General features: G+C 35.5%; 1 protein-coding gene across 1 annotated transcript in view; it reads left to right on the plus strand.

The window, feature by feature from the left end:
• The window catches only part of LOC143227408 (uncharacterized), a 31,903-nt gene that overhangs the window by 1,199 nt on the left and 13,042 nt on the right, over positions 1-17,662 (plus strand). The window contains exon 2 of the mRNA XM_076458861.1: positions 10,641-12,275. Coding sequence (XP_076314976.1) covers positions 11,061-12,275 — 1,215 coding nt within the window. The 5' untranslated portion in view covers positions 10,641-11,060. The remainder of the gene's footprint in view (positions 1-10,640; positions 12,276-17,662) is intronic.

Genomic DNA, 17,662 nt, shown 5'->3' on the forward strand with positions numbered 1-17,662 from the left:
AGTTTGACTGAAGTCCATTTATAACAACCCCTGCTTCCTTCCATTTAGCCACTGTTCTACCCAGTTTGCTAATTTATCCACCACACCTGCCTAAATAATTTATTTAATAATTCTTTTATGTGACACCTTATCAAATGCTCTATGAAAGTCCAGATGCACCAAATCTATACTCTAACACATACCTACACAAGCATTAACCTTTTCAAAGCATGTCAAAAGATTTGTAAGCAAGATTTTTCATTCATGAAACTATTTTGGTTATGCAATAAATTTCTAAACTTTGTGAAATGGCTTTGTAAAGCATCTTTTTATCAGACTTTCTGAAACTTTTCCCCATAAGTGATGTAAAACTAAAGGGCCTATAATTACTGAGACAATTTTTATCTCCCTTGAAAAGAGGAGTTATTTTAATTAACTTCTAATCCTATGACACTTTCATACTATTCAAGAAGTAACAAATATGTAGTATTCTTGTTCACTATTATTTCCATATCAACTGTTCAGTATGAAGAATATTGCTTAATAGTAAAAACTAAAGAAAAAGCAGAATTTAATAACCCAGCCATCTCATAATAATCAAATATTATCTTTCCTTTATTATCCTACCCCCATCCTAACATTTTATTTACTTTTAATGTATTAAAAGAAATCCTTACTGCTAATTTTTACATTTTCAGCCAGTTTTCTTATACACATCTTTTTTGATGTTCTAAATTCCTGTTTCTCCAAATTTCTTGACCTAAATCTCCTGTCTTACCAGTTAATTTAAATTTTTTGAAGCTGTGATTTTTCTTTAATTTTATATCTTGTACTCTTTGTGAGTAAACCTGGCTTTAACTTAAAGCTTCCATTTTCTTTAAAGAATATGTTTGCACTGAATATTTAAAAAGGTACCTTTAATAATTTTCCACATCTGGTCAATGTCTCCAAATAACTTGGCTGCCCAATTCACAATAGATAATTCTTGTTGCATCACTTCCAAATATTCTTTTTTGAAACTTGTAACCAAAATATCATTATTCCTTATCCATTGAATCTAATGGAGAAATGATCACTTGCACCAAGATATTCCCCAATTTCTACCCTCACAATCATTTCTATATTTGAAGTTAACAGTAAATCTAAAGTAACATTGTTTCTGATAGATTGCTTGACTAATTAGTGATAAAACCAACTTGAACAGTATCCAAAAACCTTTTTTTCCTCATGATTTGACTCTAGCATTTCCCAACCTACATGCGTGAAATTTAAATAACTCATAATTATGACTTCATTAACAACTGAAATCTTAATCTCATTGGCCAGTTTTTCGTTAATTTTCTCAAATTATTATCACTAATAGAAACCCAAATGGATTCAGTCTCCTTGCTGCTGTTATTGATCAGTATATACCTTGCATTTTCTCTATAAAGTAACTACTACTCTCTCTTTTGTACCTTATCCATATTAAATGGCCTGTAACCTTGTATTTCAAAGAAATTTCTGTCATCAAAATCATTTTCATTTAACCATGTTCCAATCATTTCCATTATACTAAAATCCTCCATTTCTGCCAATGTACCAGTGTTCTGTACATTGAAATTTAAATAACTCATAATTATGACTTCATTAACAACTGAAATCTTAATCTCATTGGCCAGTTTTTCGTTAATTTTCTCAAATTATTATCACTAATAGAAACCCAAATGGATTCAGTCTCCTTGCTGCTGTTATTGATCAGTATATACCTTGCATTTTCTCTATAAAGTAACTACTACTCTCTCTTTTGTACCTTATCCATATTAAATGGCCTGTAACCTTGTATTTCAAAGAAATTTCTGTCATCAAAATCATTTTCATTTAACCATGTTCCAATCATTTCCATTATACTAAAATCCTCCATTTCTGCCAATGTACCAGTGTTCTAAGTTTGTGTTTTATTTCTTATACTTCTAGCATTACAGTAGTAACAATTATGCCTTCTCTTATAACTATTTATTCATTTCCTATACTAAACTTTTCTCTGCCTCACATAGTTTATCTTGGCCCTAATCACCATCTAGTCTTAGTTTAAAACTTCCCTTACAACTGACCTGATAACCATAGTAAACAAGCCAGTTCCTATTTTATTTCACCTTCTGGTCAAAATTTTAGAAATTTTCTACTCGTTAGCCTCGGAAAATTTCAGAAACAAAAATGAAGTAAGAAGTTTCACTCAATCTTGCCAAGCTAAGATTAGATCTGCTATATTTGTTCTCTATGCATGACTTTTATATTTTCTTACTCTTTAGTTAAAGATGCAACCTAAGCTACAGGTTATTGTAGTGTTTAAAAATCTGATTATAAATAAGAACAATTACAGTAGCTGACCTAATATTTATCTCATACCAATAAAAATATCAATATTTGCAGTGGATTATAATATATATTTTATGTGTGGACTACTAGATAAGAAACTTGAAGAAAACAAGTCTCATATGGAATGTTTACTTTTTAATGGTTGATCCATAAATTTACTTGATAATTGTCATTAAGATGAAGTAAGTTTCTGTTAAGTGTTTTTTTTATAAATTTTTTTGAAACAAATACGTATACATTATTTTTTAACAAAAATTGGTGTTTTATTTAATTTTAGATTAGTTTTATTTGTCAAGGCATGATTTTAGTTGTCACTGTTTTCCTTTGTAAGTTATAAGTTGTAAAAATATGTTGAGTTTTTAATTATTTTATCAGTACTAAATGTAATCAAAAAATATCTTCATTACAGCTGTTTAACAAATGTGCATCATCTGTGTTAGTAATAATTTAGTGAAAAAAATGTTTTTAAATAAGTTGGTAAGTGCCTTATTTTTAACACCTGAATCAAACTTTTTAACATTTAAAAAAATATCAATATAATATTGAATTAGAATTGGTAGCATCACCAAACTTTTTATTGAAGTGTAAAATGTTACATACATGCATACGTGTGTGTATAAGAAGTGGAGAAAAAGAAACTGTTTTTGGCTTTCCAGACTGTCTTTTCACACTCATCACCATGAAAGTACAAATTAAAATCATCCTTTATTTATCACTAAATTATTGGTTTTGCATATTTCTAATGTTTTAACTCACATTACCATTTATATAATGTTGGTTGTTATAATGTGCTTTTAAATTTTAACATTACTAAATCTCTCCAGTAGGAGCCAAATAATAAAAATAATAATAAAGTACAAGTTTTGAAAAATAACAATTGGTAATAATAGTTTTTGTGCAAATGTTAGAGGAAGCTAGTCATAATGTCATGATGACACAGGATATAGAAATTTCGTTCAGGATAAGACCTTAGTAGAATCTTAAAAAACCTTTTGTACTATAATTTTGGAGTACATTATTTTAGGTTGAAATGTTACTTATGAAGTTAGTTCTACCAGTGACCAATTGGTGTGGATTGCTGTACGTGGTGAGGGGACCTCCCAGGGAGGGTTCTGTTCTTCCAGTTTACCTCCTCTGGGACTAAACATCCACCCACGTGTTTGCCATGCGTGGTAACCCGTGAAGGGGAGGAGAGGATCCTGGTGGTTGAGGGGTCCAACCCTAACACTACACTTTGGCCTTGAATTCCTGTACACGGGTGGCCTTTGGGTGGCTCCCCTTGGGTCAGTTGGCTGGTCCACTTGGGCTAGAGTCAACCAAGTACCAGTGTTGGAAGTTCTCAACAGGTGTTGTAGACATTGTGTCTGATGCTGGTGTTTGGATATAGTGCTCACGAAACCCTGGCGTTGTTGCAGTGTCCTTGCTGACATTGTAGTGCATCCCCTCGTAGGGCTCTGTGGTGGGTGGGGTCAGTGGGCACCAAAATTTTCTTTTTTCCTATGGATCCTCCTAATAAAAGTTTCAATAAAATAGTGAAAAAACAGTCATCAGCAATCTTCAACGTCTGTACCACCAGTTGTACCTCATTTTCTCATCCTACATTCTCTTTCAGAAAAACCTTTAGGGCAAATGTCACCCTTTTTTATTCAGAAGGGATTGGACGAACTTGCTGGTTCTCCAAAGTCAGTAAAGAAGCTTTGATCTGGAGACATATTGGTTGAAACATCCACATCCCAACACAGTGAACTTCTCTTGAATTCAAAGGCAGTTGGGGATGTACCTATTGAGGTCACCCCTCATGCTACCTTGAATTCATCACAAGGAGTTATCGTTGAGAGGGATTTGAAGAACGTCCCCAATTCAGAGATTCTCGCTGGTATCTCCACTCAAGGAGTTTCTGCAGTGTGGCGCATCTCCACTCGCAAAGATGGAGTTACACTGCCGACAAATATCCTCGTTTTGACATTTACATCACAACATACACCTGCCACCATCAAGGCAGGTTATCTAAATTGCAGGGTACGACCATACATTCCAAACCCTCTTCAATGTTTCCAGTGTCAAAGGTTTGATCATCTAAGACGTCATTTCATGATTCCCTGATACGTGCTCATTGTGGTGGCAAGGACCACGATGCCAATGAATGTGAAATGGACCCACATTATGTCAACTGCAATGGTTCTCACCCTTCCTACTTTCGTTCTTGCCCTAAATGGTTGGAGGAAAAAGAGGTGCAGCATTTGAAAACGAATCATAACATTACCTATCCCGAGGCTCAGAAATTGATGTCCACTACTTCATCTCAGACATATGATGCTGCACTTCGTTCCACAACTACAGTGGGAGTGCAGACAGATCTCTCTGTGCCTCCCAGAGAATCGTTCTCCAAACAAATGAAAAGCCTTTTGACCTCCATGGTTAAAAAAGGTTGATGAATCAACTTCTACATTCATCTCTGTTCCTCCCATACATTCCAACAAACCCCAAGATCCACATCCTTTGGTTCCAGGTACAGGCATTTCTTCAGATACATCTTTTTCTCCCACCCCAAGATGCAAAACAATCAATCGTTCACGTCCTCAGTCATTGGAATCCCCTTCCACCAATAAAGACATGCCCATTCGACCCAGGGCAGGATCCATGGAGGTCTATCGACCTCCATTGAATAAGGACACTAACGAGAAAAGACATGGTCATAAACAGAAGGGTTCTCCAGCCACTTCACCTATGCATCATTAAAAATGGCCACCTTCATACAATGGAACTGTCGAGGTTTATGTTCTAATCTGGATGGCATCAAAACACTGATTGCTCCTACCATCCTGTATGTCTTTCCTTACAAGAAACATTTCTGAAACCTGCCAATACAGTCACCTTTCTGCAGTTTTCTCTGTACAGAAATAACAGGCTGTGTGATGGACAAGTACATGGAGGGGTGGCACTGTTGGTTGATCAGCATGTGCCCACCCTGTCTTTGTCACTCAACACACCCTTGGAGGCTGTAGCCATCTGTGTTTCCTTGGGCCATACCATTACTGTTTGTTCTTTCTACTGTCACCTGGAGAGACATATGATCAATCATACCTTGATGCTCTTGTTGAACAGTTGCCATCTCCCTTTCTAATCCTGGGGGACTTTAAAGGACATCATCCCCTTTGGGGAAGTGCTGTTATTGATAGGAGGGGTCACTCTGTAGAGGGTATGCTGTCTGATCACAACCTCTCTCTTTTCAATACTGGTTCTTCCACTTATTTTCATGCACCTGGTCAGTCCTTTACTGCTATAGATCTCTCAGTCTGCTCTCCTTCATTACTCTCCCATTTTTCATGGAGAGTTGACAGTAATCCACTAGGCAGTGATTTTTTTTCCTATACTTTTGAGAGAGACTGGCCGTGGTCGATGCCACCCTACCTGTGTACCCCAGTGGAAGCTGGATCAAGCAGACTGATCCACTTTCACTGCTCTCGCAGAACTTGGTCTTGCCATCGTCAGTCAGCCATCAATAGACGACTGTGTGGCAGCAGTAACTGACTGTATTATACAAGCAGCTGCTCAGTGTATTCCTAAAACCTCGACATGTTTTCCACTATATCCTCATCCATGGTGGAATCCTGCCTGCCACATGGCACAGAAGGCTCAAAAACGGGCCTGGGATACTTTCTGTAGATATCCCACACTTTTAAACCACATCGCTTTCTAGCGGGCCTGTGCACATGCTAGGTGGGTAAGACGTCAAAACCAAAAGGAATCTTGGATTAAGTTCACAACTAGCATATCTTCTACCACCAGTTCAAAGGTCATATGAGACAGGGTTTGAAAGTTCAGTGGGAAGTAAATTCTGTCCCCTCTCGATCTTACTCTCTGATGGCCAAGAGGTAGCTGATGTCCGATACTCTAGGTGAAAGCTTTTGCCAGGTATCTAGCACTTCTGCTTGTTCCTCTACCTTCTTGGCCATCAAGACTCAGGCGGAGCATTCACCTCTTTCCTTTCGAACTGACTGTCTCTTTGACTATAATCATCCCTTTACACTGGTGGAACTGAAAATGGCCCTTCATCGGTCTGGCAGTACGTCTGTTGTATTAGATGATGTACATTATGACATGCTGTACCGTCTATCTCCTGCTTCTCTTGATATTCTTCTAATTGTTTTTAACCAGGAGAATGTTTTTCCTAATGCCTGGTGCCAAGCTTTTTTCTTACCTTTCTCTTAGCCTGGGAAAGATCCCAAGATACCTTCAAACTGCCGTCTGATTGCTTTGACGAGCTGTCTCTGTAAGACCTTAGAGAAGATTGTTAATGCCTGTCTTGTTTGGTTCCTTGAATCAAACAACCTCCTCTCACCCACCTAGTGTGGGTTCCAACAACAGCACTCCACCAATGGACCACCTGATTTGACTTGAAACATCAATCAGAGAAGCCTTTCACAAACGACATCTTGTTTCAATATTCTTCAACATTGAGTAGGCTTATGACTCAACATGCAGGTATGGCATTTTGCGAGACCTCCATATATGTAGGTTACATGGCCATTTACCCATGTTTATTAAAAAAAAATTTTAACGGGCAGGAGATTCCAAGTTCGTCTGGATTTCACACTTTCCCGTTCTTTTCTACTGGAATTTGGGGTCCCTCAGGGATGTGTTTTGAGTGTCACACTTTTCAGTATAAAGATTAATGCCATCACTGAACAACTCCCTCTTACTGTTGCAAATTGGCTCTATGTTGATGACTTTCACATCTCGTGTCAGTCATCGAATATGAGATATATTGAGTGGCAATTACAAACTGCCCTCGAACGTATACTGAAGTGGATCACAGCTAACGGTTTTAATTTCTCTCTCTCGATAACCAGTTGCATGCATTTTTGCTGCCAACGGGTATTCACCCTGATCTTGAACTCAGTATTGGTGTAGTTTCGCTGCCTGTGGTCCCTGAGACCAAGTTCTTGGGGCTTATCTTTGACTATAAGCTGACCATTATACCACACTTAAAGCAGCTATGGGTCAAATGCACAAGAGCACTGAACATCCTCCGTGTTCTCTCTACCACCACTTGGGGAGTGGATCGATGTTCTATGTTAAAGACATATCGTGCTCTTATTTGATCGAAACTCGACTATGGATCAATGGTCTATGGCTCTACCAGACCCTTGACCTTAAAGATGCTGGACCCCATTCATCATCAAGGACTTCGACTCTGCACTGGGGCTTTCCGTACCTCCCCAGTTCAGAGCTTATACGTAGAATCTCATGAACCTTCTTTGCACCTTCTCTGTTTGCAACTGTCTTTATGTCTTTACTATATTCTTTGAAACTTTGTTCCTTACCAAAACATCCCACCTGGGGTTGTGTTTTCCTTTCTCGGTGGGCCATACTTTTTCAGAACAGACAGTCTGCCATTGCTCCTTCTGGCCTTCGCATCCAGGTGCAATTGAATGAATTGGGTCTGTCCTTGGATAACATTGCAGAATCCACTGGTCAGCCCATCCCACTATGGCTTATTACAGTCCCCAAATGTGACCTTTCTTTAAGTCATCTGAGAAAAGCAGATACTCCCGATTGGAAGTACCGTTTTTTATTTACTGAACATCTTTTGAACAATCTTTCCATTCCAATTTATACGGGTGGTTCCATATCAGGTGACTCTGTGGGCTGTGCCATGGTTTGTTGCTGTTTGGTGGTTGCGTGCAGAATCTCCTCTACAGCTTCTTTTCTGAAGTTCACTGCTGAACTGTATGCCATTTCTCTTGCCCTGGATCATATTGAAGCTAAGCAGTACTCCAATTGCACTATTTATACTGATTCGCTTAGTTCTTTACTGGCCCTGGAATCACTTCACGTTGGTTCACACCCTGTTCTCACTGATATTCAAAACTGACTGGCCCATTTCTCATTAACATCTACTTCTATCCAGTTTTTCTGGATACCAGGCCACGTTGGTATTTGCAGGAATGAGCTTGCAAACACAGCAGATAAATCTGTCTGCTCTGGCACTATCACCACTGTGCCTATTCCATACATGGACTATGGTCCTTTATTCAAGGCTCAGCTCCATGCCAGCTGGCAGTTGACTTGGAGTGAGCAACGTGAAAACAAGCTTTTCCAAATAAAATCCTATATTGGACTTTGGCTGTCTTGCTTCCATAAGGATCAGAAAGAGGAAGTTGTTCTGACTAGACTACTCATTGGTCAGTGTTTTAACTCATTGTTTTTTTTATCTGGATCTGATGCACCAATGTGTAGTTTGTGTAACACTCAGATCACTATAAGCACATTTTACTTTCTTGCCATTGTTACAACTCTCAATGATGGCACTATTTTAAATATGTTCTGTCCCCAAGGTTTGTCCATAACATTAGACAGTGTTATTGGTGATGGTGACACTGTCCACCTTGATAACGTTTTTAGTTTTTTAATGGCCATTAATCTTTTTAATGTCATTTAGGTGTTTTATATTTCTTCATTAAACCTTTTTAATTGTGGTTCCCTTTTTAGAATCACAATCTCTCTAGTTCGATTTGAAATTAGAAAATGGTGGTATCATTAAATAACTCGACACCAGGACTGGAAAGGCCAACTTCAAATGACTAATGCTGCTGTTTGAACTATTTGTTAGTTGTCCTGGCGAGTTATTATTACAGTTTTGCTACATGTCTTTTAATACTTTTATTACTTTACTTTTTGATAATGGCTGTAATGACACCTAATCCAGAACCAGGAATGGAAAGGCCAACTTCAGGTTACTGACGGTGGTTCTTGGACTTACCTGTTAGTCTTTCTGGCTGGTTATGATAATTACCATTATGCTACAAAAAGTCTTTTACAACTTCTTTAACTCTGGTTTCTCTCTTAACATTGTTGACTAGATGTCAACATTGGTTTTATGCTATTTATATTTTTCAATGCTATTTTGTTTTACCTTCATTTCCTTTTATGACTTTTACTACATTTATTTTTAACGGATATTTGGCGCAGATAGCCTCGCTGCTTTGTTCCGTAAAACACTAAATCAACCAACTAACCTACCAGTGAAAGTACAATATAATATTTTGAAGATGGTTAGCTACTCTTAGTTACACTTGGCATTGTTTTTACTTAGTAAACCAAAATAACTCACAACAAAAGAATAGGTTTTAACAGTAGTGTCAGAAGTGGGGTTATTTTAATTGAAATAAAACTTTAGACTGAACTTCAAGATGGTAACAAGATCAAGGAGTAAAATTGAAACTTTTTGGGGATAAAGTCTATTATGAAATGGTGGGAAAAAAGAACAAACAGAGAGAAAACTAAAAGAATGTCTTGAAGAAAGAGACAAAGAAAATGAGAGAGAACATAAGAAGACCAGTAAGTAGATGTGATGCAAACAATAGGTGTGCATAAATTCTAGTAAATGGGAAGTTGGAAATTATCCTTACTACAGAAGATTACTTCACACCTCATGATATTTTGGTAATTGACATCAGAGAAGAGTATGTATTGAAAAGTGACTTCCTGCTGAGACATTAATGCAAGGTTAAGATACCTGTAACTAGCTACACAATCTATGACAATTACTACACCAGAAGATGGACTTCTAGTGATAACTCAAAACTGAGATGTATATGTAATTACATCTCACTGTAACAGTTGGGGTAATAAAACAGTGATAATAAGGTAAAAAATCAGTAAAACTATGCTTGTATTCAAGTTGCTAGAACAAATTAGCACTATTTTACTCAAAAATATTATACCTAATGTTCTGTTATTGTTGTATTATGGTCACACAAATTTACAAACACTAATAATTTTTTTGTTAGAAGCATGCTGTAATCAACTCAAAATCAAAATTAGTGACTTAAGAAATATTTTTGTATAAATAAACATTTTTTATCAAGAGGATATCAGTTTGGAGATATTTCTGAAAAAGAAGAACAAGTTTATTTTTAGTTTGTTTTTTTACTTCAGTGGTGTAATTTTGCCCTTGAGGTGGACTGCTGGACTCATATGTGCATGAAATAACTCAGTGTTTTCTGTTGCATATTCATGTGACTGAGGTTTGAGATTTAAAGAGATGTGTATATTTCTATATGTAGATTTTAATGTTTGAGGTATGTTTTCAAATGTGTATACGAATGATAAACCTCTGTAATTTACTGTTTTCAGGAACTTTATGGTTCCATAAAAAGCTACTGGTAGGGTTTATCTCACAGTAGAATAAACAACAACAAAAATTATTTGTCAAGCTGCAATTGAGAATATGTATATATATATGAATTTATAACAGCTGTGGTAAAATTATTTTTCTATCTGTTTATTCATTATAGATCCAAAGACGTATATAAGGAGCTACTAGAAAAAGAAGGTTTTTGTACAAAATCCAGATTTGTTCTTTAGGCTGAAAATTAGTCTTGATAACTGTAGGTAAAGATAGTGTCACTGAAGAATAATTAATTCAAAACAGAGTTGCTTGTAGCCATGAGATGACCTGCAATTTAAATTTTGGTCTAATTAGATAATTCTCAAAGTTTTGAATATGCAAATTTTAATATGCCATATTTTTCAGAAGGAAAAACTTGAAAAGTGTAAAAAAAAAGGATTGAAGAGATACAGTTAACTAGAAATTATATAGCTGTAATCCTTGCAATAAACAAAAATTCTCTAAAGGAATACTGTGGCATTTGCACTTAGGAAATGCCATAAGTTTTATTCTTTATAGCAAAGAATTTGTACTGAATTATATAAAAATGTCTCAATCTACTGAAAATACAGATATACAACGCTCTTGTGATGAATGTGGCAAAATAGTTTTATGGAAGCTAAGAAAGCATCCTGTGATTCATACTGGAGAGAATATATTCAGTTGTGATAGATGTGAAAAAAAAACCAAAAAAATTTCACATCAAAAATCTCATTCAATTGTTAACAGTACAGAGAAGCAATACAGTTGTGAGCTTTGTGATAAACACTTTGTACGCAGAGAAACCTTAAGATTCCATCAGAACATCCATTCAGGAGAAAGACCATATGGGTGTAATTTATGTGGTAAAACATTTTCAACATCATCAAACTTAATAAGGCATAGGATGATTCACACTGAAAGAAAACAATACAGCTGTAATATTTGTGGCAAAACATTTTTAAGGGAGGATAACTTGAAACATCATCAGATGATTCACACTGGGGACAGGCCATACAGATGTGACGTTTGTGACAAAACATATGCAAGAGAGGATCGCTTAAAACGACATAAAATGATTCATACTGGGGAGAGAATCCACTCCAAGGAGAATTCATGTCTGTGTGATGTGTGTGGTAAGAAATATTCAAACACTAGTTCTTTAAATAAGCATAAGATTACCCATACTGGGCAACGATCATATCTGTGTGATGTTTGTGGCAAAAAATTTACAAGAAATTCATTCCTAAAAAGTCATTATGTCATTCATACTGGAGATAGACCATTTAGTTGTGATGTATGTAATAAAACATTTAGGCGTAAAGATACTTTAAAAGAGCATCAGAGGATTCACTCAGGGGTTAGACCATATAGTTGTAGTTTCTGTGACAATAAATTTAAACAGAAGGGACATTTAAAATTGCATGAGAAGACTCACACTGGGGAAAGACCATACAGTTGCAATTTATGTGGTCTTGGATTTACTCTGAATTCAAATCTAAAATCTCATATGGTAGTTCACACTGGACAAAATCCATATAGTTGTGATCTTTGTGGTAAGAAGTTTTCTCAGAAATCAACTCTGAAATTACATCAGGAAAACCATACTGGGCAGAACCCATATACTTGTGATGTGTGTGGCAAGAAGTATGCTCAGAAATCAACTCTGAAATTGCACAAGGAGATTCACACTGGGCAGACGTACAGTTGTGATTTGTGCAGAAAGGAATTAAAAACTAAGAAAAGTTTAAAAAAGCATAGGAAAATTCATGCTAGATCAGAAGTATAGATGTATATACATTTAATTACCAATTAATTATGTGAAAAGTAAAAAAGGAGTATTTGTGATTTTAAAAGAAGATCAAGGTATGAGTGTATGCCTGTAGCAGTAATTGTAATAAAGACTGAAAATATTGTGCAAACATGTTTGTCCATGTGTGAATCATGAAGAATATGAAGAGGTTTCAGTGTGTGTTAACATTTCAAATTGAAAAATGTACCTGTAAATTAACTCCAAATCTTAATGCTTCATTCTTATTCATACTGACTTGTACAAGATTTTAGCAGCTAAGGTACTTACGTATGTGTTAATAATTAGGAACAGAACAGAACTTCACACTTTGTAGTTCCTTGTTATGATGTCTGTACTATCCACTTTCATCAAATTTTAAACCAAGAAACAGGGCAGAATAATCTTTTACAGTATTTTAGTAATTTAACGTAAGCAAATTACTTTTATCATAAAAATGTGATCTTATGCTCAATAACCAGTCTTCAACTTTGTTAACATGTTATAGATAAAAACTTGTGTGTAGTTAATAGTGATGGATACTAAATAAAGTATCCAGAATGCATTATATTGTACAATATATGTTTATAGTCATATATTTGTTTATTATATCTTGAAGTTTTACTAAACAGCTTGGCTTAAAACATAAGGAAATATGCCAAGTTTTATATATATCTTGCTACATGAAGTAATCCAGAACAAATCTGGTTCTTTGTAAGAAAGAGAAATGTACATGTACCTAAATCTACTGTAGTTTTCTTCCTTTCATAGCTTACAATAAGCTTTATTTCAGTATATTCATAGAGCTCATCAGAACTCTAGTGTTCTTTCTTTCTTTACTTGTGTCGTTTTAAACAGGGTGTAGTTTTGCTTAACTAGCCATGATCTTCTTGTTGAGGTTACACACAACAGAGGTTTACAAAGTGGATTGCATTTTCTCCTGTAACATTTTCTTTTGCATTATACTAAAAAACTGGTTGTTATGTCCATTTTTAGTGACCAGAATTATATCTGCAACAAAGTTATTCAAGCATGTTGCAGTTGATTAAGAATAATATAACATATGGTATAAGGCTATGTGATTTATCATATTCACCTGGTCTATGTAGTTTAATTTTGTGGAAAAGTGTAAATGTTCCTCTTTTTGATAAAACACTTGTTTTTATACAGTTAGAAACTATAAGACAGCATTAAAAAAAAAGGAAATCAGAATTAAGTTGGTGACAGAAGTTGGATGTGTCATTTAGGGCCATCAAAATCAGTTCATTTATTTTACAGGCTTCATAAAATATATAAGCTGGTAAAATTATGATTTTAGGCAAAGCTCAGTTCAAGATTGAAATTCATACTATTACTACTGTTTTCAAACACAGAGAGAAAGTAGGACTAATATTGCATGTAAATTTATGATTATCAAATTTCATGCTTTGCAGAATTCTCTACATAATTATTTCATTTGGAATGTCAGGTAACATTTTGCATCGAAAACTTTTTCTGTAATGGGGAAAGCAACTGCTGCAATGTTGTTATAGTATCTGATGTTTCAATCTCATGTTTATCTTAACATTTGATGATTAAGTGACAATACTATAGCATAGTATATAAAGTGCTTCAAAAAAGTAAACAACATTAAACAAATTGCAACACTAAACAGTGGCTGCATAATTAAGCTTTGAAGAAAAACTTGGAATAACAAGTAAAGTGAAACCAAATTCATAAACAAGAATCAAATTTAAAATGGTATTATTCAGAAATACAAATAAAACTTCAAGCAAAAAATGAGTTAGGCATGTAAGTTGAATAGAAGGATGAGATAGAAAATGAAACATACAGGACATGAAAGCAAAATGAAAACTCATAATGCATAAAATTTACAATGTGTCTATTGGATGATCATGGAAGACTACCAGAATCTTTCGATAATGACTTTCCAGTGGAGTCTCCTTAGTCTTCCCAGTATCATTTTTCATGTGTACTACCACCCACTTCTTTGCATGGTAATTCTTTTCAGCCAACTATCATTCCTTCCCTGCCCCTCTACCCTGCTATCGATCTAAGCTGAGGCTTTCATATATTACTCTGTTTAGGTTTGACAGTTCTGCCATCATGCATTGTTCTTTTATGGTCAGATGCACCATAATTGTCTTTGGAGTACCTACATTTAAGAAGATGTGATGATTGTGGTCCCTGTTCAACAGTAATCACTCCAGTTAAGGGTCTCATAAGCAATGCTGGGAAAGATGATAAAATATGTCTCTTCCTCTTAGCTATGATGAGGTCATGATGTAATATTTTCTGAGAAATGTGTCAGACACAGCATTTATCACATCTTATAGTAGGAATGTAGAATGCATCAATTTGGCTACTAAAATGTATTCAGAATGTGTCTACTAGCAATTATTTACTTATAGAGATGTTAGTGCAGGTGAAGGAATCAGAATATACTTATCAAGATGTAAGCCTTTCATTAGGCAGGTTGGATCAAATTGGTAGAATACTTGTGGAATCAATGTCTATTCACAAATGTAAGACTTATTTGAAAAGAGAGGAGTCAAGCCCTAATTAATTTCTAATTGTGGTGAAGTTAGCCATTTGTTATGGTCATCCCACTATTCGTTGGTAAAAGAGTAGCCCAAGAATTGGCAGTGGGTGGTGATGACTAGCTGCCTTCCCTCTGGTCTTACACTGTTAAATTAGGGACGGATAGCACAGACAGCCCTTGTGTAGCTTTATGCGAAATTCAAAAACAAAACAAACAAATTGTAACCCTAACTTGTGTACCTCAGTAGTCTTAATAGAATCTTATTTACGATGAATTCAATGCATTTCTTTCATGCATTTTTACTGTTTGTTATTTTTTATGGAACATCAGGTGTGTTGGTATATGTTATATATATTTATGATTAGTTGGAGGATTATACAGTTGATTATTAGGAATGGGAGGAGGCTTATATAATTATTGAGTGCGATATTATTGGAAATACAAGCGAGAGTAGAAACACGGAGGCACTGCGGTAAAATTATTTATAGAATATTAAACTTACGTAGGAAAGGAGGGTTAAGCGCTTAAAATAAACAAATGCTTCACGACTATACTTTCACATGGACTAACGAGAGGCTTATGGCTATGTTGAGAAATGTTAAATAAATGTTTTAACTAATCTCTCTTACGAGCTAAATTGTCACTTTAAAATAAATATATGCTTCGACTAGATTCAGCTAAGCTATAGATTCGCGAATGTGTTGCAAAATATTAGTTGTGAAATGCCATTGAAAGACGAATGTTTAACACACCCGTCAAAAACAACTCGCTTTATGTTCAACATCGTCTGCATATCAGTTAGTGAGAGGACTCTCGCGTAAGGTGATTCTAAGTGTAAATCTAAACAAATGTATTGACGGACGTGAAAGTATCCACAACGTAGCAACAAATGTCATCTGGTTGGAAATATGTTCATACAAAACAGATTAGTTAGGATGAAAAATTATGTACACAGATAACCTTTCCCGTAACTTTTTATGTCATTTGAAGTCCAATCCAGGATTATTGGGTACCAATCACTGAAAAGAGACGAGTACAATCTAATTGCTAGACCAATTACCTCATAGTTTACCCCCATGAGTTTATGCTGCAACATTATATAAAAATTGATATTTCTGGACTATAAATAGTTGGATGTCCATGAAATAAGAGTGTCTCAGCCTCAAGGGTGCTCCAGAAGGCTTCAGATTTTCCTGTTGTTCGGATTCTTCAACTATGTTTCCGATGTTTACAAAAACAAAACAGCAGCAATTTATATATACGTAGAAAACTTGCACTACATTAACTCCATGTAAGTTTTATTGCTACTTTCCCTTAGCTGATATTATTGCCAGGAATAACCATGAAGTGTAATGCAAAAGTCATTAAAGCTAACTAAGCAATGTAAATAACGTGTTATGGTTAAAAACATTACGGAACTAAGAAATGTTACTGTTAATGTTACCTCTATGCTAATTATTGTTGCCGAAATTATAATCCTTTATGTTAATAAACATTAAAATTGTACAAAACTTCATGTGTATATCATCTTATATAAAACAGGACTGAGTGCCATACATTCCTTGATTTACTTGTAAATTTCCTCGAGTTGGTTGACTTGTGTACTCACTCACGACTGCATAGTGGCGTTTTCAAATAAATCTTTTGTGATTGGTGTCTTTCGTCCGTCCCAAACGATGCTCTCTCATTCCCACGATAGAGCAGTTTGTTACATCACTCCAGCTAGCAAACAGTAAACATCTTTCTAGCATAAAATTATTTAAAAACTACTAGTGTTATCTAATAGTTTGTCCAGTCTATAGTGTTACCTCGTGTCTTTATCTCTCTACAGCACTGATTTTCTGTGGTATTCATCATGGAAACACTGCTGGCCAAAATCTTAAGGCCAATGAACATAAAAAAAAATATGCATTTTGCTTTGTTAGACTCAACCACTTATTTGAGTGGAGCTTCGAAAGATAAAAGTAAGAAAAGGGAAAATAAAAAACTTTTTTAGCATTTAATAGGGAAAATATGAACGCTATGAAATTAGCTTAAATACTAGCTTCAGGTTATACATGTGCGTCAAACAGCAACTTATTACATTGGCATGTTGGAGAGAGCATCCTTATTGACTGGAGGCCCTCGTTTGTGTGGAAATGATTGGATCTTTTAGCAGGACAATGCTGCAATCCACAATGCCCGCAGGACAAAGGACTTTTTCATGGCGAATAACGTGGTTCTTTTGGACCATCCAACGTGTTCGCCCGAACTGAACTCCATTGAAAATGTTTGGGGGTGGATGGCAAGGAAAGTCAAAAGAAATGGACGTCAATTCCTAACAGTGCATGATCTTTGTGAAGCCATCTTCACCACTTGGAATAACATTCCAGCCAGCCTTCTGCAAATGACCATGCCAAAGCGAATGTTTGCAGCTATTTGCAATGACGAACCGTGCAACTTACTACTGATACCTCTTGTTGGGCACTTCCTATCCTATTTAAGACTTCTTTTTTGTATGGTCTTAAACTTTTGACCAGCTAGTATTTAGGCTAATTTCATAGTGTTCACATTTTCCCTATTAAATGCTAAAAAAGTTCTTTTATATTTTCTCTTTTCTTATTTACATCTTTCGAAGCTCTACTCAAATAAGAGGTTGAGTCTAACAACGCAAAATGCATATTTTTTCTTTATGTTTATTATTCTTAAGATTTTGGCCATCAGTGTATCTTGAGTTATAATGTTTTGCTGTTTTCGCCTGGTGGCTCGGAGATAAACTTGAAGGGTCATAACTCGGTAGACACAGCACAAATTGCAACTGTGTATGTATTAGCACATAAACATACAAGCAAATCCCCTT

Source organism: Tachypleus tridentatus, chromosome 9 (genome assembly GCF_004210375.1).
Source record: "Tachypleus tridentatus isolate NWPU-2018 chromosome 9, ASM421037v1, whole genome shotgun sequence".
In the NCBI taxonomy this organism is placed as follows: domain Eukaryota; kingdom Metazoa; phylum Arthropoda; class Merostomata; order Xiphosura; family Limulidae; genus Tachypleus; species Tachypleus tridentatus.